The sequence below is a fragment of the Nelumbo nucifera genome, chromosome 8, assembly GCF_055504915.1.
Source record: "Nelumbo nucifera cultivar China Antique chromosome 8, China Antique-T2T, whole genome shotgun sequence".
In the NCBI taxonomy this organism is placed as follows: domain Eukaryota; kingdom Viridiplantae; phylum Streptophyta; class Magnoliopsida; order Proteales; family Nelumbonaceae; genus Nelumbo; species Nelumbo nucifera.
Window position 1 is genome coordinate 15,850,624 of NC_142656.1, and position 20,653 is coordinate 15,871,276.

General features: G+C 36.0%; 1 protein-coding gene across 3 annotated transcripts; it reads left to right on the forward strand.

The window, feature by feature from the left end:
• The first annotated feature begins 185 nt into the window (after nt 1-185).
• Nucleotides 186-17,149, forward strand: LOC104592498 (uncharacterized). 3 transcript variants are annotated; one of them, XM_010251900.2, is made up of 10 exons: nt 187-541; nt 679-746; nt 4,260-4,321; nt 4,408-4,557; nt 6,323-6,499; nt 8,296-8,511; nt 12,830-14,577; nt 15,043-15,105; nt 15,198-15,267; nt 15,683-17,149. In XM_010251900.2, exons 1-10 carry the CDS (start codon nt 336-338, stop codon nt 16,370-16,372), a joined length of 3,450 nt encoding a protein of 1,149 aa, XP_010250202.1. In that variant the 5' UTR covers nt 187-335; the 3' UTR covers nt 16,373-17,149. The 3 variants fall into 3 exon arrangements, with proteins under 3 accessions (XP_019052438.1, XP_010250202.1, XP_088748689.1); XM_019196893.2 differs by lacking the exon at nt 6,323-6,499 and having other exon boundaries at nt 186-541; XM_088892563.1 differs by lacking the exons at nt 187-541; nt 679-746; nt 4,260-4,321 and adding an exon at nt 6,187-6,209 and having other exon boundaries at nt 4,450-4,557.
• The last annotated feature ends 3,504 nt before the right edge of the window (nt 17,150-20,653 follow it).

Here is a 20,653-nt window from a genome sequence, read left to right on the forward strand (position 1 = left end):
ATCCGAACTTAGAAGATACATGGGTCAGATTTGGTCGTCAGGATGGGCCATTTCGAAAATCCAAGTTCAACTTTGGGCTAATAAATGGGCTCCTTGTTTTCAAACACTCAGGTAGGGCAGGCCCCAGCCCACAGGCCCGCACGATGGAGCTGGAGCATGTACCCCTGTATTTGTATTGTCGTGCAGGAGAATCTTCGTTACCCGCCAATTTCAGGCTTCTTTTAGGTTTGGCGCGAACATCAACAGCTCAACGAGTATCTTCTCTTCTTCCGCAGCTCTGCTAATCCTACGCTTTGGAAGATTCTTCTTCTTCTTCTCTACGTTATCTGCTAAAAATGGCAGACTTTGCTACCCAGATTAAAGAAATTGAAACCTGGCTTTCTTCGCGAACTAGAGAAGAGAAATCTTTCGGTTATTTAACCCTTCTACACCTTCAAGAGCAATCAACAGTGGATCCTTCTGCGATTCAAGCCCTCTCCGAGCGGTTTCAACCTCTCCTTTCTTTGATCATGTCTGATCTCTCTGACGATGACGAAGAAATGTAAGTCTCTATAAAATTTACTCTCTTTATTTTCGATTTCAACCTTGGTTTGTCATGTTTCCAATCCCCCCTCCCCCCCCCCAAAAAAAAATGCTATTTTTCGATTTCTTGGGTTTATTCGTTTGTTTCATTTTCAGTGCTGCCCCGGCTTTGAAGTGCCTGGGTTTCATGATCTACCACCCTTCCCTCGTTGCCGCCATTCCGGGTATGCCTTCATCAATCTATGCTCTCCATTTTTTTTTCTTATACAATTTGTAGTACTTTTTATATATGCTGCCACAACTCACTTCCTACTTTGTTAAGTTATGAGATGACTAGCTTTGACGTGCATACATGATTAGCTGAAGATCTCTATATGCTTATGTTTGGTGTGTACATTGTCATGGGACCTTGGGACCTATTGATCTAAACCCATAATTGTTATGGAAATCATGTTTTATATATGTTGAATATCAGAAGGAAGTTACTATAGATAACGCCCATGTTTAAGAATTCCTTTATATGGGTGCACAAATTCGCTGGACTGTCCCACTTCTAATCTATCAAAGCCATAAAGTTTTTCTCGCTCCATTGTATACACTTGTTTTGACTATTTGATTACTAAACCTCTAAACAAGACCTTCTGTAGGAGAAATGACTATGTTTTAGTACTAAACATATTAATTTTCCAACTTATCAGAATGAAGCTGTTCTCTTTCCATCTGGAATTTGTACAATACATAGAAAATTCACAATTATGATAGTAAGATCAAGTTTGTCCTACAAGAAATTTTACAACTTCAGATCTTATCTGTCAAGCCACCAAGATGTCAAAAACGTAGCCACCCACTGAAATCAAGATGAGAACCTGCATTCAAATCAGTAATTAAGTCAAAATCATTATTGATCTAATTGTTAGACAGTTTTGTATGCCCTTAGCTTTAATCAGAATGATGTACTTTATGAGTTTATTGTAAATGAATAAAAGTGCATATTTGATTCATGTTCCCTTGGTATGTTTCTATGTAATACCCTTAAACTGGACACTTAATGAGACTCGTGTTAATTTAGAATGTTCACAGCCAGTGGGTCGGTCTGGAGAGACCTATCCTGATAAGGTTGAGACTGTGGTGCCACCAAGTCGGTTGGGGTGGCCCGTCTCAGCTGCCAGGGTGAGACCCTAGGCACATATAGTGTAGGATTAATTGAATCTTTGAACTGGACCAGATTTCCAGTATTGCTTTGGACCTTGGAGATTGATGGGCAAAGCTAGAAAGTTACACCCGACCCCTAGACTCGATTATGATATTGCACTAGGTGTCGGATTGGGTTGTCTTTGATGTACTAATCAGTGAGATCCTTAGCAGGGGTCAAAACCTGGGTATGTTGGGACAGTTTGAGAACTCATTTGAGTGGGTGATCAGCCCTTTTGTCGGACAAAGGTAATGATCGGGATGCAGTCTCACTGATGGAAACCAAGACTGCCGGAAGTCGATTTCAATCGTTGAGATTTGTTTTGCAAAGTATATTTTATATGAGATATAAAAATATATATATTATGGTTTCTAAAATGTTTGCAAGAAAGTTTTAATTCCCAAGATCCATTTAAGTAGAGAGTGCAACACTGTTCCTTGCAGCCAAGGGAGAGGTCCTCTCTTGTCGGGCAGTGTATGATCATTATGGGCTGAGAGGTTAAGTGTAAGACCATTGGGGATAATACCTGATGGGCTAATCTTGCATCTGCCCATAGTCCCTACGTGTTACCATGTGGCTTGGCCCAGGGACCACTTAGGGTAAGTGTTAGGCCCATAGAGCCCATTCGATGGGTTTCAGGGGGTGCACTGTCCATAACAATGTATTCGGTCAGGCCTTGTAACAAAGGCTGGGCCGAACCCATGTGACTGATGTGTAGATCAATGCTTGGGTCCCACGCCATACAAGGAAGCCCAACTGGGCAGCAGTTAGGAAAGTTAAGTGAGTACATAAGCTTAATGGGCCTAAAGCCCATTTTGAACTGGGCTATTTAATTAGTTAATTATGGGGCGAATTATGAGATGGATTAGCAGATAGGATAGGGTCAAGCCCTATCCACTCAGAGAGTCCAGATCTGAATCACATTCAGATCTAGAAACCTCCTAATAAGATTAGGAGAACGCTAATCTAGTATGCAGATAAGATAAGGGTTTATCCCTATCACCTAAAGAGAGGGCTGATCCAAATATGATTTGGATAAACAACTCCTAATTGGATTAGGAGCTAATCTTTTAGGTTAACAAAAGAAGCAGGGGGCGGGAGCTTTTAGAAGAATGAGATATTCACGCCCTCTTGAGTGCTGAAATCACAGAAGGAAGAATTAAGCATCCCTGCAGAATTCTTTCTTGCTGCCTTTCTATTCTTGTCGCCCCTGTTTTGCCAGTTTGATCTCCAATTGTGGGAGAAGTCAAGATTTGATCTTGACATCAGTTCTTGGAGGAAGAATTGATAGGAAGCTGTGCTCACGTGCCATCCTGCTATTTCTTGTGAATGACAGAGTTCTTGGAGAAGAACACTGTTGATTCTGCTCTATCTTGCACTGTGCCATGTTCAGTGGGAGCAGTCTTTGGATCCTTCCTTGGGCGTGAACACCTTTGTTGGGGGATATTGTTTCTCTGTATCAGGTATAATCCTCCCTTACTCATTTTGGTTCAGATCTGGTTCAGTTTATGGTTTACGATTGATCATTGAAAATATGATTTTTTAAATAGGGAATGCGATTCCCCGTTGAAGGGAGAGAAAAATTTTTGAAATTCGCCCCCTTATTCTGCAAGTTTTGGGCGTCCATACGATGGATCTTTCATCTCTTCACTAATTCCATCTTGACAAGTTGCAATTAAAACCAAGATATTAGGTCAGGCAGTATTCAATATGTATGTTTAAAGTTGCATCAAGTATACTGGAGAATATGGGTGTGGTAAACATGAAAATTAAATATTAACAAGTAGAAAATGGAACTATTAATTGGTAACTACCATTCTAAGTTGGAATCCTCTTATTTTATACTACATTATACAAAGACATATTTTCTAGAATTCCCAATTTTGCTTTTTCCATGAATAGCATGCCTTCAACCTACATCTACACACTTGTTATGAGAAGTTTTGATGAGGCTTTTAATAGATATGAGTAGTAAACCTAATTTATTTTTTTCCTGAAATTTCTTTTCCAGTCTTTGTATCAATCTCATAAGCAAAATTTAGTATCAATCCTATAAGTAAGATTTAAGAGCTTAGATTAAAAGTAATTGCCTTGATCACAGCTGTCAGATCAGTCATCTAGACATCCACTAGAATCACCATTACAGGTTTGCACATTATCTTGTTTTTACTTTTAGTACTATTACGGTATTACCCCTGTATAATGGTGGGCGCACTAGCACGACCCAATTATTTTACGCAAGGAGACTCTGCAAACTTTACCAAATTCTATAAGTAGCTGTCCGGTGTATTTTAATTAATAATCCAAATATACATTCACTGTAAATTTCAAGGTAGATCTCAATGTTGTTGAGTTGAGCTCTTCTTTATAAGAATGCTGTACTCCCAAGGGTCATAGGATCTGGAGTTGTGGATGGTATAGGGATTATTTTCTTTATCCTTCAACATGATTCTCTCATTGTTTTGTGATTTTATTTTGCTAATCCACAACAAATGAGGATATGAGAGGATTCTGAAGTTAACATCATGTTTGCTCTAAATTATAGAACATTTTGCCAAGTTGATTCTGGATTCCTTGGTAAAGCTGGTTACAACAACTAAGATAAAGGTAATGTTCCCTTTTTTTTAATCTGAATATTCTAGTCTTGGCTTTCTGTACATCTTTGACGTCTTGGTTTCACTTCATGACTGCAGGCTATTTGTAATTTAGCAGTTTGGTGTATTTCAATTCAACAGATTAGTGCATCATTTCTAACTCCTCACTTTCAATCTTTGTTACGTGCAATCGTTCATGCTCTTGACAATCCCATGGGTTCTCTATCAGTAACATTTGAGGCAATCCAGGTACTATTGTTTGATCAATCTTTGCTTTTTTGTGTATTTATTCAAGCTTATAAATTGGCCATACCATTTCTTTTTTAGTAAGTTCAATTTGGAGTTTCTTAGAGCCACTACAGTGGTTTATGATAACTATGGTAACTGTGTTTCATGGGATTTCAGGACTTATACCTGACTCAACATAAAGATTGTATCATGTAAAGAGGATCCACAACATGAAAGATGAGGGATTAAATATCAGTCCCAAAACTTGGAATGGACATAAAAGACCCTATTTGAGATCCCCAATCAGAGCTTTGACTCCTGGTACCTACAGATGACCTTCATAAGCCTTAATCCCACCTTTATATAACTGGATTCTCAAGTTAACTGTTAGCATCAAGAATGTTTTGTCTATCAGCAACAGTGAATCTGAGTTTTTAATCTCTCCAAATCATTAGTAATCTGCTTCTCTAGAATCTAGAACAAATAAACATGGTCCCTTCTAGTAGACGATGTAAATTATACAGTTGGGATTCTCCACCTACAGCTTCCTCTTTTATTTTACCCAAAAATAAAATCTATACTATGCTTGGACATAAGTACATAACTAACTCTTAATGCAGCCAAGGTGAAGGTAAAACAATCCAATGTTTGAATTGTCATTATCATCAGGAAAGCAAGAAAAAGAAATTTTCCAAAACAAATCTACAATAGTAATATTCTTTTCGAGGATAAACCAAGAACTAGTATATTGACAATTGCATGAGCAGAGCATAATTTAGTAGAACTAGTAATAGATGAGGATACAAAGAGAGAATAAGAGAGAGAAGAAGAGAAGAGAAAGAAGGAGAAACACTTTTGAATGAGAATAGAATGGGGTCTATTGTGTCTAATGCCCATTCTTATTTTATTAATATGGGAGTTACACATAACAATAGGTAAAAGAACATAACTGTTCTTGATATTACAATATTGTAAAAACACATACAACAACTGACCTGACTAAGTTGGAACATAATTTTATCTGTATGAATAAACTGTTCATGGATATGTTTCTAGCTATATTCCTGCCAGGCTCGTTTGGTCAATTTTCTGCCAAGCTCAACCTCTCTCTCTCTCTTGTGTGTGTGTGTGTGTTTACAAGCCCACTGAAGCTCAAAATTATAAAAAAAAAAAAAGAGATGTAGGACCTGCAGTCTGAGGACCAAGACCAACATTCTTTAAAGTAAAAGTAACTTAGCAATAAGTTACATTATCTATATTTGTTGTATATTTAAATTCTAGTATCAAGATGAGCTTAAGAACAGCAGAACCCACCTAAAGTAGGCCTAGGATCATATGGCTAAATGAGACTCAACTCCAAAGCTAAAGTTGATCTCTGGCTCAGCTTAACAAGATATGCTAATTTATTCATCGACAGCCCTATTCCTTTTCCTTGGCACAGTTACAAGTGTCAGAGACTATGAGGTACAACCACGAGGTAAGCATCTTAGTGTGTGTGTGGGGGGGGGGTGTCAGTGTAGAAGTCATGTATCTTATCATTTAAACCATAGATCTCGTATCTTTTATCCATTGAGCATGGTTTCTGCATTGCTAACATTCTTAAAAGTTTAACACGAGTTCTTGTGTGCAACTTTTTGTATTTCTTGACAGGGGGAATGCTAGTGCTACAAATGGTGTGAACAACACATAATGGATATTCTCTGTAGCCCAGTGTTTAAAAAAAAAATTACATATCAAGTTGGACTTCGTGGTGCTCTCCACTGATCCTCTGGTGTTACTATTGTAGGCCTTGATGAAATTGGCAACTCAACTAAGTGAAATGTTGAGAGATTCTTCAAATATATGGGCTCCTCCAATTTGTAGGAGACTTATTAGCAATGATAAGAGGGAAAGGGAAATGTCAGAAAGATGTCTTTTGAAGATTAGCTCTATGATAAGTCCTCCCCCCTCCAGCCTTTCTAAGGTACTCCATGTTCTTGAGTTTTTAATTTTTATTATTTTCAATAAAAATTTATTAGAAGTATTAATAGATAACAAATCTTATAAAGTCTCAGGCTTGATCTTGATTTATTTCTTTAGGATATTTTTTTTGGACATGGAGTGGCCAAACCACAGAATCATGAACCTGCTTTAGTGAACACTCCTATGGTGCTTTAATTCCTTTTTATCCTTTTTCATTTTTGTAAAATATGTTTAATCTGAATATTGAATACCTGGTACTATTCATCATACACACACACACACAAACACACCTGGTACTCCTTTGATTAATTTCTAAATATACCTTGTCCTTGAACTATTGTCATCTCTACCAATGTAAATTTCTACATCTGTACTTGCACATTATTTCCTCTGAACTTCTAAATATGTGTTCCAGATAGGGATGCAAATCGGATCTGATAGGACTCGATCAGGGTATATTCGAATCCGATATGACACTGTTCATGTCGGATCCGATCCGATCTGAAGATCCAATCGGATCTGATAGGACTCGATCTGAATTATCGGATCTTCAGATCTGATTTGATCTGACTTGTTTTCTTTAAAAATTAATAAATTATTAAAAGAAAAATGTACCAATTTAAATAAAGAAAAACAAAGATACAAGTATTTTTTTAATTATTTTCATCATACATGTTTTTTATAAAAAGTAACATAATAAATTTATAAAAAAACAATATAAATAATGTATTTATAAATAAATAAACAACATATATATTTATATTTATAAATATATAACACATCGGAATGGATCTTCTCGGATCGAATAGGGGTGATCCGAATTCGACCAAATAGGATCAGATCGGGTCATAAAAATCCATCTAATTACTCCCAACTGATATAACACAAAGTACATTAATGAGTTTAAGATTTATTATTCTTTCATTATGTGGCAATTTTCCAAAGCCAGAAATTGCAACTCAAGTTTGTATTTGATGTTGAATGGATGATGATGCCAAGTTTGGATTTGCAAGGGAACATGTCAAGTTTTGTTTTGTAAAAGAGAGCCAACTGCAAAGCATAAAATCTTCATTATGGGTCACTTTTATGCAATTCATATGTTACATCAAGCTAGTGTATCAAGATCACAATGTGCACTGTGAGTAATCAATTTTGTTTTTCCTACATTTTGAGAGGATTCTGATGCAATGGAAGCACAAACATTGCTTCCGAAGCTTGGCTAATATGAAGTAGATTGATTTCAGCATGATCTTTACACATGGCTCCTTTTGGAGGATGACCCGGTTCTAACTTGGCAATTAGTTTGGGTGCATAGAAGATGCCCCTTGGGTAGTTGGCTTTGAACTTCCAATGTCTAATTAGTAATTGCAATCTGTGAACTAGTCAGCCACTCAGCCCATGTATAGCAAGAAGCCAATGTTGTTGCCAATATGCTTGGTCACTATGGTGTTGGAAACAATTAATCTTTAGCAGTTTAATGGGTTGGTTGGGTGTCTTGATCAATGACATGGAAGGTTATGATCCTTAGAGGAAATCTCAGGACATTTGGCTAAACCATGTTTATTACTTTAGAGTAAATGGTTGACAGGGATCATCCACATCCACATGACATCCATCTTAGCCACCAGATTTTTCACTATGATGTAATAATGTAAATTGGCAATAACTTACACTTCAGTATGGTTTCTTGTTAGATCTGCATATCTGCAGTCCACTAATACACTTTTAATTTTTTTTCCTTGCAAGACTATCATGTGCTTTTTGAGTTTCTAAACCACTTTCATATTCCTTGAACAGGTACTTGTTGTAGACATCAAGCAAAGGTTGCTTCCTGGAATGAAGGAAGGGCTACAAAACCATGGAATGAAGGTTCCTGTTATCCAAGCCTGGGGGTGGATTATCCGTTTACTTGGACCTTATGCCACAAGGAATAGGCATATGGTTAATGAAATGCTGAAAATTCCCGAACAAACATTTTCTGATCCTGATACACAAGTCCAGATTGCATCGCTGGTACTGCATGTCCTTTAATAATCTATTTACTGAAATTTTTAATGTGCATAAATTCCATTCTGTTAGTGTATGCCCTCAGCTCCATTAAACTGATGTATACCGACATTTATTGTTGAATAAAATCAGTGCATTATTATTTCATTTATGTTATGGTTTGTTTGTTTCTGTGAATTACCTCTTAGCCATACATTTATGAGACTTATGTAAGCTAAAATGTTCAGTCGAATGATGAATATGGGGAGTTTATCATATAAAGGATGGCACTTCTATACTGCCAAATGGGTGGAGTAGTTTGTCTCAACTGCTCGGGTTAGATCTAAGGCACAGTGAGTGGGTGTTTAAGAAAACACTGAACTGGACCATTTCCACTTTAACCTTGGACCTTGGAAACAGGGGTAAAATTGGAAAGTTGCAATTAATCCCATGATATTGCACTAAATGTTTGATTGGAGTCAAATATGTGGGCATGTTGGAGAAGACTGGGAAGGCACTTGACTGAGTGATCGTTGTGATAGGATTAACAATTTTGTTGAACAAAGAGAATATCCTGGTATACATTCTTTCTGATGGAAACCTAAAGCTGTTGGCAGTGGATTTCAATTTGGTTTTGAAATCAATTTTGCAAAATGTACTTATATTTAAAAATAGTTTATTTTGATAAAAGGTTTACGAAATGATTTTAATCTTTGGATCCATCCGAGTAGAGGATGTTACACTAAATTTTGTAGTTAGGGAAGAAGTCCTTCCCTGTCAATAGTGTTTGGATATTATTGGTTGAGAGATTAGCTAAAAATGTCTTCTTGGGCCAATAACTTGATGGACATTTCTCAATAGGTCTATTCATGAAACCAATCAAACTGACCAACCCGTCCCAACTTGACCCAAGTTGGTAAGTTTTCAATTATTTTCGATCGATTTTGGTTCATGTATTATGTTAACTTGAGAGGACGGGTTGGTTTGAGTTTGGTCGTGTGTAAACTGACCAAAACCGACCCAACTCTATAGGGAAGTGGGGAAACACTTTCTACAATTGTATACAGCAAATGGTTTTCATAATACCATTTAATATTTGATTTTTACTTGGTGAAAGCCTTACTTTCTTCACATTGAACCATTCAATATATGATTATGATTTTTATTTGTTGAAAACATAGTGAAAACTATTTCTGGGCTGTCTTTTGAACCGATTAACCAAACAAATCCTTTATAGTAGGGTTGGTTTTCACTAAGTGGTAGGTCAGTTTCAGGTGGCCAATTTCCCAACCCGACCAAGCCAGTTTGGTTGGCCAAACAGCCTGCAACTGAACTGAACCGACCCATGAACACCCCTTTAAACCATTGGACTTAGGCTCATGGGATGGCTGAAACCCAAGTCAAAGTTACATCGCTTGTTGGGCTGAATTTGGGCTCACTAAGTATGACCTAGTGAATTTGGCCCATGCATGTAAGTGTATGGACTGAACCTATTTGGTTTAGATTGAGATGATCTATGTGGGTCCCATACCATACAAAAATAAGGTTCAGTGGCTGGTCAAAGTTATGAGAGAATTAGGGTTACTTAAGAGGCAAGTTTGTTTCAAACTTCATAGTTTGACTAGGTAGTTAGTTTGTTGGAAATTTAAGTTGAAGTAGAAAACTAACTAGATCTCCTTTATCCTAGGTTGGGATTGTTTCCTTATTTGTAGCTTTCCTATTCAGCTAGGAGAATGATTAGGAAACTCCTACTTGGAATCTAAGAGTCCAAACTATAAAAGTTATAGAAGAGGGAGACTAGGTTAAGCAATCAAGACAAATCTTGCCAATTGCAACCCTAATTCAACCTAATGGAAAAGGAGCACCTTTCTTCTTCTCCCACCTCAGTCTTACAGAAAAACAAGACTCTTTTGAGTGAAAAAGACAACACACCATTGCTCGATTCAATCAAGCTTGGAGGGTTTAAAGCTATCAACACCGATTCTATTGGGCTTTGCCATCTTCAGCTTGGAGACAATTTTTGCCTTGTTCTTTGGGTGTGTTAACCACCTAGGGAGCTGCACTTGTGGATTCTGTATCAGGTAACATTCTACCAAAGTGTTGGAAATCAATTTGGTATGCTAATTCTAAATTGATCCTCAGAGAAATCTTGTTTCTCATGAGATGTTCGATCTCTCTTAGGGCTGAATTCAAGAATTTTTGAAATTCACAAATTCCACTTTCAAGGTTTGACCTTTATGGCTTTTCTTCAGCCAATTATTCACATTCAATCAAGTGTTGCATGGACTGTTCTAAGTGGATGGAGTGTCCATATCAGATATGTGTTAGATTCCAATACTCCATGGATTCTCGAGGGACATTTCTATGTTATAACCTTTTCTTTTATCTACATGCTTATTTGACATAAGTGCTGGTTAATGCACAGAATAAATGCCATTTTTTTCTATAGGTATATAGTATTAGAATTTGAAAAGAAAATAAGGACTATTTGAATAGTTTATACTTTTCTATCGACATGTCCACTGATAAAAAAAGGCAGCTAGTGCACGAGGCTCCTGCCAATGCGGGGTTTGGGGAGTGACAGATGTACGCACCCTTACCCCTGCACATACAGAGAGGCTGTTTCCAAGATTTGAACCCTGCACATACAGTCCTTGCAGCACTGGTATAGGCCCCGTTTGGCATGTCTTTTCATGCGGGTTGTTGGTTTTTTAGAAGCCTGGCAGCTCGCATTTTGGTCTTTTCCCATTTGGTTAGGAAAAGATCTAGTTGCCGAAAGTCGCAGCCCCGAAAAGACGCGGGAAGCCCATTTCGGGCTATTTTCGGGAAGCTCCAAATGGAGCTTTTCGCCTTTTTTTTCAACTCATCTTCGCGCGGAAAAACGCATGGACAGACGTGAACCAAACGGTCTTCAAGCTGTTAAGATCTTGATGCAAAAGGTCACATCGTCTTTTTTCAGGGTTTGGGGACTTATTGCTGTTTCATCATCTATGAGACGATAGTTTGTTGAGACTTGGTCCCCTCCAACAGAGGGTTGGAAGAAGCTAAATTTTGATGGGAGTTGTGTGGGTAACCTGGGCCCTTCAGGTAGTAGGGGGGCCATTAGAGACGAAAATGGTTCCATCATTGCCCTTTACTCCGGTCCTGTGGAGGCAGGTGATGTGACAAGGGCAGAGTTTCTAGCTGCAGTATATGGGGTTGAGAAGGCTAAAGAGTTGGGGATCAATAGACTGATCATCAAGGGAGATTCAAAAACTGTGATAAAATGGTTGCAGAAAGGGGAAGGGGTGACATGGCAGTTGAAGAATGAATTCAGAAGATTTAAATGGATGTCAAGGAACTTGTCAATTCAGGTGAGATGGGTAAGGAGATCTACCAACAGTTTGGCAGATAGCTTAGCAAAGCAAGGGGTTCACAGAACAAATATATTTTGGGCACACTTGTAATTCTGTACTGGGTCAGCTTACTATGCTGATTTCTTTTGTATCTTATTGTTGTATCCTAAAGTATTTTAATCAATAAAAGTTTCAAAGTTATTGATAAAAAAAAAGAGATTCCAGAAGATATTTCAAAAAAGACTTGCCAAACGGCCCCTTGGTCTTGATATTATCCCAACAATAACTTGTTCTATATCTATTTCTTCTCTAGAATTAATGAAAATGGAAATTCTTTGTTAAGGATGTTCAGACATCCAACTCCCTTTTGTGCTATCATATGTTCTAGTGGTACAGGTGCAAACCTTAAACCATCATTCTTATTGCATGCTTTGGAGACTGGTGTTTGGAGAAACTCCTAAACTAAAAGTTAACATGGTCAAGCAATCCTATTTTCCTCTAATATGTTGCAATCTTTTAGGTAACTAGAATAAATATGGGTGGCTTTCTGCAAAGAGCCATGAATTGGATGGTGTTAGGATCATCTAATAGCTTTTGATTTCAATTTAGGAGACATTCTAAGTGGTCCACTTTGAATGATGTGCTGATACCTTTTCATGTGCTATACTAGCTGATCACTGTATCATAAGAGAGACTATTGGTTCAGGAAACCAAAAATAGCTAAACTTGAAGAAAAATATGCAATTCCAAATTTCAGATTATTCTTCAAAATTTGGTGGAAATTCTAATTATTTTATTGAAAAATATGCAAAATACATATAATTTGACATAAAGTTATTGAAATTTTGATACATCATGATTATGAAACTAGAATTTACTCAAAATTGAAATAACATCTTGAAATTTTCTAATTGAAAGTTGGAAATCTTGATCATATCACATCATGTTTAATGTCTTGCGTCTGTATCTTTCTCCTCAAATAAAATGCTTATTTAGCTTCAAATATGCAGGTTGCCTGGGAAGGTTTGGTTGGTGCTCTTATTCAAACTCCAAAACAACCTTCAGGGACAAATACAACCCTAGAGCAAAGGATGCAGCAAACTGAAATGGTACAAACTGATGTATCTAAAGGCCATTCTAGTGAAAACCAAGCAAATGCCCTTTTGAAAAGTGTAAAGCTCATAATGACACCCTTGGTAGGAATAATGTCTAGTAAATGTGACACATCTGTTCATTCATCCTGCCTGAACACATGGTTCTATCTGCTACACAAACTTAGCGTTTCAGTTAATTGTCTTCCTGTATTGAAAACTGTCTTGGAGCCTATCCTTGAAGTTGTCTTTAGAGTGGGACCTAACAGTAAGAGCATCTGGATATATAACTCCTGCCTTGATTTGCTTGATGAGTGCATTTCAGCAAAAAGTAGGGAGGTGGATTGTGACTTGGAAAATCAGGTAGGTAATCATTTACCGAGTAAAGTCACTTCATTTGGAACTCTTTCTGGTGGTAAGCTGCTATGCAAGAACTATGTAATTAAATGGTTGCCTTGGGATCTTAGTATGTTGGATTTCCATCTAAAAATGATTCATATAATCATCAGTCAAGGGTCAATGGAAACTGCAAACCCTGAAAATGCAAGTTTTGCCTGCAGTGCTGCCATGAGGATCTTCAGATCTGTTTTGAAGGAAGTCCAAATCAAGATGAGAGGATCATCGATTAATTATAATGATATTATGTTGTGTTTAAACAAAATCTTAGTGTTCACAAAGAGGATCTCTGAAGAGCTAATTTCTAAAGAGTTTGGCACTAATGACTTGCTACAGACTTCCCTCCATTTTATGGAGGCTGTCAGAGAGGAGGTAGAACCTCTGCTACTGACATCCCCTCTTTATAGGGTTGCTTTGGACATTGATTACATTAATGGCTTGCAATCGATTAGTGATATCAAGTATACAAATATAAAGGGGATCAAGGCTGTTGCTTTTATGGATATGGTTTCACCAATGGTTTATTTAACTACCCTCTATTTCTCTGTGGTGGCTCAATCAATTTCCACTGTATCCAAATTGGAGATTATTCTACATGAGATGCAAAAGCTTTTAAATTTTCTATTGTCTTCATGTTATCCTCTGGAGAATCTACATGCTATTATTAGTTTATTGTATAAGCACAGGGGATCAGGCTGGTTAAAGATATGGCTTGTGATTGCAGAAGGTCTCAAAGAGCACCTTGTTACTTCAAAAGATCTTTCAGTATTGAAAACTGAGTCAGATGGTCCTGGTTATGTTGTGATCTGTTGGTTTTTGTGCTACCCTTTTGTTGTATGCTCTTGGCCTCAGAAGCAATCCTCCTTATCCCCAATAAAGAATAGTGGTTCCTCGGAGTTGTGCTTACAGTCAACAAACACAACAATTGAGCTTGAACGCGTTATTGAAATGTGGAGGTCACTTTATGGTTGTATCAATTGTTCCTCATATTCTGAGTGTTCCACAATGAGTGGTTTTACTGAGGAGATGTCTGCTACACTGCTTGAAGTCTTTAATGAAAGTATCAGCATGCTTGAGGTTTACACTAAGCTATGCCCGAAGGACAAGAATCAGATCCTCCTCTCTCTTTTTGGTGAAGTCACAATATATGTCTTGGAACAAATCCTGGTATTGGATGCTGTAGCTTTAAAATCAAGAGTAAGCAACAGTGAAGAAGATGGTGAGTATGATCAACCCAGCAACATCAAGAACAGCATGGAGTTCATTGCTAGGTTAGTGCTAATTTTTTTTGAGCAAGAAAGTTTCAATCACGTGCCTCTGCATACTCACTTTCAGTAAGTTGAAATTCAGCAAATATTCAGAAAAAAAAAAAAAAGATTTTACCCTGCAAAAGAAGGATCTGTTCAAGTAATGCAGGTTGTATCTGCAATCACTTTAAATATAAATATTGAAAGTTCACATGTTCTATTAAAAAGATGAAAGTGGATCACTAGTTCATTGAGAAGATAGGGATAGATTGCTTAAGGAAGTTTATTAGTGTCCTTAAAGTTTGAAAAATCCATATATCTGTAGTTTCAAGGATTTCTGCATAGTTGTGGCTCTAACCTTGGGACTTGGCTGAGTTTGAAATATCCATATATCTGATGTATATTCATCATTTTCTGTCACATACATTTCATTAGGAGCTTTCATCTTGTAATAGCCCTGGCTTAGCATTCATGTTTGGAGTTTTGCAGATTCCTGAAAGTGTCACATAGTGTGCAAGCAGTTGTGCCAGCTGAAAATGCTGTCATTTCAAGGCAAGCCACTAAACCTATGTATTTTTGTTTATCATATAGGTTTTTCTAGCATAGCCTTGGTGCAACTTATCTCCCTTGATTGTGAATTTCAGGCTGTTTTCTGCTTTAGCTTGCTTCTTGCGCCGTCTTCACTTGAAGAAAGATATACTTTTATTCATGGAGGTTTGTATTTCTCATTCTCTAAAAGAGATGCAACACAGGACATTATAGTATATACAGATTAGGCAAGAGATAATCTTCAAGCAATCTCTATAGACTCTTATGTCACTTTCCTGGAGTCTCCTAGGCCAAAATGGAACTGATTCCAAATATGTTTTGTTTGTTTGGATGCATATGATAGTTTGGTTGACCCATAGTCATTAGCTTTCTTGGGAGGATTATCTATTCTTGTCCAACTTTCATAGTAGATCTCCAGATGGGTCTCTGCCACTGCAAGTGCACCATGCATGGTGCCGTAGGTCAAAGAATTTGAAACCATCCTTAAGTTTATTGTATCCAGAAAATTGGATCTTAGATTTTCTTTTTGTGAAGTTCTAACCATTCAAGCTCATAATATTGGAGTTTCAACTTTTTGCAGGTAATCACTGCACCGATGGTTCAATGGCTCTCTTATGGGCAAATAAAGCAAGGAAGCATGATGGCCCAACTTCAACTCCTTTGGACAGAGACTCTTAATGGCTTGCAGAGAACATGGCCGCCTATCATCTTTGATTCCTCCTTTCTCAAAGTCCAGGCACCTCTTCTAGAAAAGACTCTGGATCACCACAGTTCCACCATTTCGGACCCCACGATTGTCTTCTGGAATTCTACATATGGTAATCAGGTTAAATTAGATTACCCTCAAAGCTTACTTCCAGTCCTGGACAAACTGTCAAGAAATGGCAAGATAAGCATCCACAGGAGAAACCCCCGAATGCTAGTGAATGGCCATTCTGGAGTAGAATTGATTGATGCTAGGCAGAGATATAAGGTGGCGTCAACACAGAAGAGGTCAAAAAGAGTAGAGTTCATTGAGACCACTGAAAACGATTTTGACTGTACTGATAAGCCAACCCCAGGTTTGAAAAGGAAAACGGTAGAGCTAACTGAACATCAGAAAGAAGTCAGAAGAGCACAGCAAGGAAGAGAGAGGAATTGCAATGGGCATGGTCCTGGGATCAGGACCTACACAAGTGTTGACTTTTCTCAAGGGAATGAAGATTCACAAGAAAGCCAGGAGCTCCGAAATCCAGAGTCCATTTTGGAGATGTTGAGAAGAACAGGTTAAGTTATTCTTTTGAAGGATTCATGAATGAAGCCCAAAATTTCAACTTTCAACTAGTCATATTCCTGAAAATTGTATATTTACCATGTATCATATGTACTTGCATTATTTTAACTTTATTTATACACTACATAAACTATCAATCATTGGAAACTTAAGTCATGTCAACCACCATTAGTCCTAACTTTGTTGTCCAATTGATCAAGCATCTCTTGATAACCAGTGGTCCAGTTTTCCAAACACAAGAACAATGGATTTTGCAAACTAGAAATGAGCTGAGTCTTCCTTTGCATTAGAATTTTGATTCAATTGACTAGTGACTGCTTATTTCCAGTTATGGAATCAACAATGCATGGTGAACTTCACTTGGTTATGATAATCCAACCATTTAAGTAATCAACTACCATATCACCCTAATATGAAAAACCTGAGAAGGCAGCCGGAACTAGCCCTTGCAATGGTTTCGGTGCCACTTAACTAGGAAAACCAATTTCCATGGATAGAAATTAGAAAATATAGATACAGAAAAGATATATGGGATGCATAAAGATGGAAGTATCAGTGATCGTGGGCTGAATGGGGGCATAAGGGTCATAATAGTAGAGACTAGAGAGCTTATATTAACCCAATTCATAAGGGTTCCAGTAGTATTGGTACCCTAATTTTAGTATGTAGTACAAAAGAAAACGAATTAAAATGGTTTAATTTTTAAAACCAGTTCTGAATAACACAGAGAAACAGAAAGGAACTTTTTGAAATGAAAAAAAAAAAAAACAAAAATATTTAAACACAAAACTAATAGAATCATAATATCCCTTGAGAACACGATGTAAGGGAAGGAGAGAGAGCAAGAACTCCAGTCATTCGGAATCATATATCCAGATACTTGAAAGAATATATATGATCAATATTAAAAATTATTGTTTATATAATTAGACTGATGCAGAAAAAAAGGAAAAAAAAACGGATTGAAGTGATTTGTCTTTAGCTTTTGGATTTCAAAACAATTGCTTGGTTTCATAGTAGAACATGAACTTTCAGTTTCAGTTTCAAGCATGAGAACATGGGTTCCAGTCTGAGTGGCCATTTTATGCTAAAATGCCAAATATTAGGTTTAATTTGTACCCAATTCACCCTCTCAAATACCTTAGCTAGCTGGGATCAACAGTGGTAATGGCCTTCTATTGATACAAGATATTCATAAAAGAATAATGATTGTATAGGGTCTTAGAAACACTCACACTGCATGTATCTTGTTTGCCAAATTCATATTGGCTTTAATAATTGTGGGACCGATAACCTTGATTTAATTTTGTTTTATTTCAATCTAAACAAACTTAATATGGGGAGCTCTCATTGTGGGAACCTTCCACCACTTAATTATTTAATGAAACTACAGAGCACTTAGTTTTGTTTGGATAAGCTTTATCACAAAACCCTAAATTTAGGTTTTGTGCTTTGGGTATTAAAAGTGTTTTGGCTTTAAATTGTTGTATATTTAAGAGCAATTCTTAACCAAATGCTGAAAACAATTTTTGTCTCATGCAATATTCAAAATATCGCAACATATCGGCCACTAAAGTGCTGTTTATTTATTGAGAGTTAGGGCCTTTTAACCTATTGAAATGTTAATCTCAAATAGAATTGTTAATTTGTAAATATAACAAATTGAAAAAAAAAAGAGTATGATATGTTTGAAACGCCAGTTTATTGATGATATCGAACCTTGGGCTCTTGTTTCCCACAGCCCAAAGCTCAAAAGCAAGTGCTTATCCGAATGGAGCCTTATATTATTGGACCTGTAGATAATGGTCTATTTTACAATGACCATAGAAAAACTAGAAATTTCAATATTCATGCAACAATTATGACAAAAACAACACCGCTATTGTTATGTAGAAAAAGAAAAAGAAAAAGGGAAAAACTTAGAACTCCCAATTTGATAATCAATGGAATACCGATATTTTTGCTCCTTCTATAAAGATGCCATTATATTATTATTATTATTAATGCAAACAATGTATCTTGGGCTGTAAACTAATCGGATTTAGATCTGATCCAATTGCATCTGCATCTGATTATCATGTTGAAATTTAGATCGGATTTGGATTTAATTAATAGTTATTTTATTGTATTTAAAATGACCAAAAAATTTAAAATTTTAAAAAAATAATTATTTTTAATTTATATATGTATAATAAATGTATATAAATATTATATTCACCTTATCAATTATAAATTTTATTTAATTATACATAATATCTATATATATGCATAATTATACTACATATGCACATAAAATAATGATTTTTTATCGGACTCAAATTTTAATTAAATTGGATGAGGTTAAATCTGCACCTAATCCCATTATTAATCAAATACAAGTTCTAACATCCAAATCTAGGACAACTGGATTTGGAACCAAAATAAGTATAAGACTTTAGGAAAAATGGGTTTTAACTTTTGAAACATGAACTGTGCTATAAACCTCTACAAAAAAAAAAAGAAGTAAAAGAGGTAAAAAGCACAAATGCTCATCTATGTTTTCAAATTTGGACCAAAAGGTCAACTAATTGCACCAGTAGTTGACCCAAACTAACTCAGTGGCAGGGGTGTTCACAGGTCGGGCTGGGTCGGTTCGAGTCATTTTCTTCAACCGACCTGATCTAATCGGTTTACTTATTGACTAAACTGGAACCAACCGACCAAACATGAAGGACAGTTTATTGGTTTAGTCAGTTTTGTTATATATTTTGAACTAAAATATCTATTTATATTTAAGTTTATTTCTTTTTAGTTTTTATGCAAAATCAAAATATATATTTAAATCAATTAATTTTTATGCAAAACTGATTTTTTTGTCAATATATATTTAAATTTATACAAACTGAATTAAATATTGTACCATTGTATTATATTGTATTGGTTTTACATTTTAGTTTTTATCATGAATAACCAATTTTTTTTTCAAAGTTTAAACAAAATGCAAATAAAATATATCAATATTTAATATATAGGGTAGGGACTAGTTAATAATTACTTAAACATATAGGATCGGTTCAGCATATAAAAACGAAACCAAACCGAATTATCAGTTTATTTTCTCATACAAACCGAAACCGGCCCATAGTTTTGAAAAACCAACCAACTTGGGTTTGGTCGGGCCATTTAGTCGGTTTGGCGTTTAATGTGAACACACCATCTTTTTATTTTGGTGTTAATGTATCACAAAATAGGAAGAAAATGTTTGAGTTGTTAGTTGTCAATGCCTCTGCTAAGTTCTGATATGATCCAATTGTATTATCTATACATATATAAACATCATCTTTTTATTATTTAAATTCTATGGAATCAAGTGATATTTGGGATTTGGATAGACTTACTCTTTTCTATTTATAATATTATATATTTAATTTTTTAATTGTGTGCTAATTTTGTATGGTTTTAATGATATTCTTTTCGTATCAAACTCGAATATAAATCTCTAAGATGCTCATCTATTTAGATTTGGTTGTTATCCCATCCAAAATCAATTTGATCCATTTGCAGTTCCATCTCTCTCCCCCTCTTTTTTTTCCCCTCTTTATGCACTTTTGTCTTCACTTTTTTATTCCTTTTGTGTCCTCCTCTTTTATCTCCTTTCTTGGTCTTCTTTTCACTTAGTTGTGAAATTGAGCTCTTTCTCTATTTGATTGCATATGCTACATTATTAGTTTGTTAAAAAGATCCATCCCCAAGTATCCCACTAATTCAAACCTTGTTCATCGAGAAATGGTATAAATACAAATCAATTGATATCTACGCTGCATAGCATTGAAATTTGCCTACGGACTTTCTCAAACTATATTTTTGCTCCATGGGGTTATACAACTGGAAGGGGGCAGTTTAGAGGTGCAACATAATGAACCTTGCTTTACATCGGGTTGGGTTTGGATTGGTCCAACTTCTCTACATTTTGCCAAATGCTCTTATTTTTTAGTCTTGAAATTCATTTATAGCATCATTATACGTAAAAATGACATAATTGTCATACTTTTGAAAAATTTTGTCTTTTAAGTTTAAAATTGTTGACATACATATACAAACATATGGAATACATATATATATGGATACATAATTGCTGTCACATGCATACATTCATATACATAAGAATTTATCTATACTATTTAAAGAATATATTTGCTTTAGTTTTGGTGTAAGTCATAAAGGTTAAATTTGATCACATAATATTAGTGTATATCATTATTCTAAACTTTCTTACGTACATAGCATGTGCTCTTACAC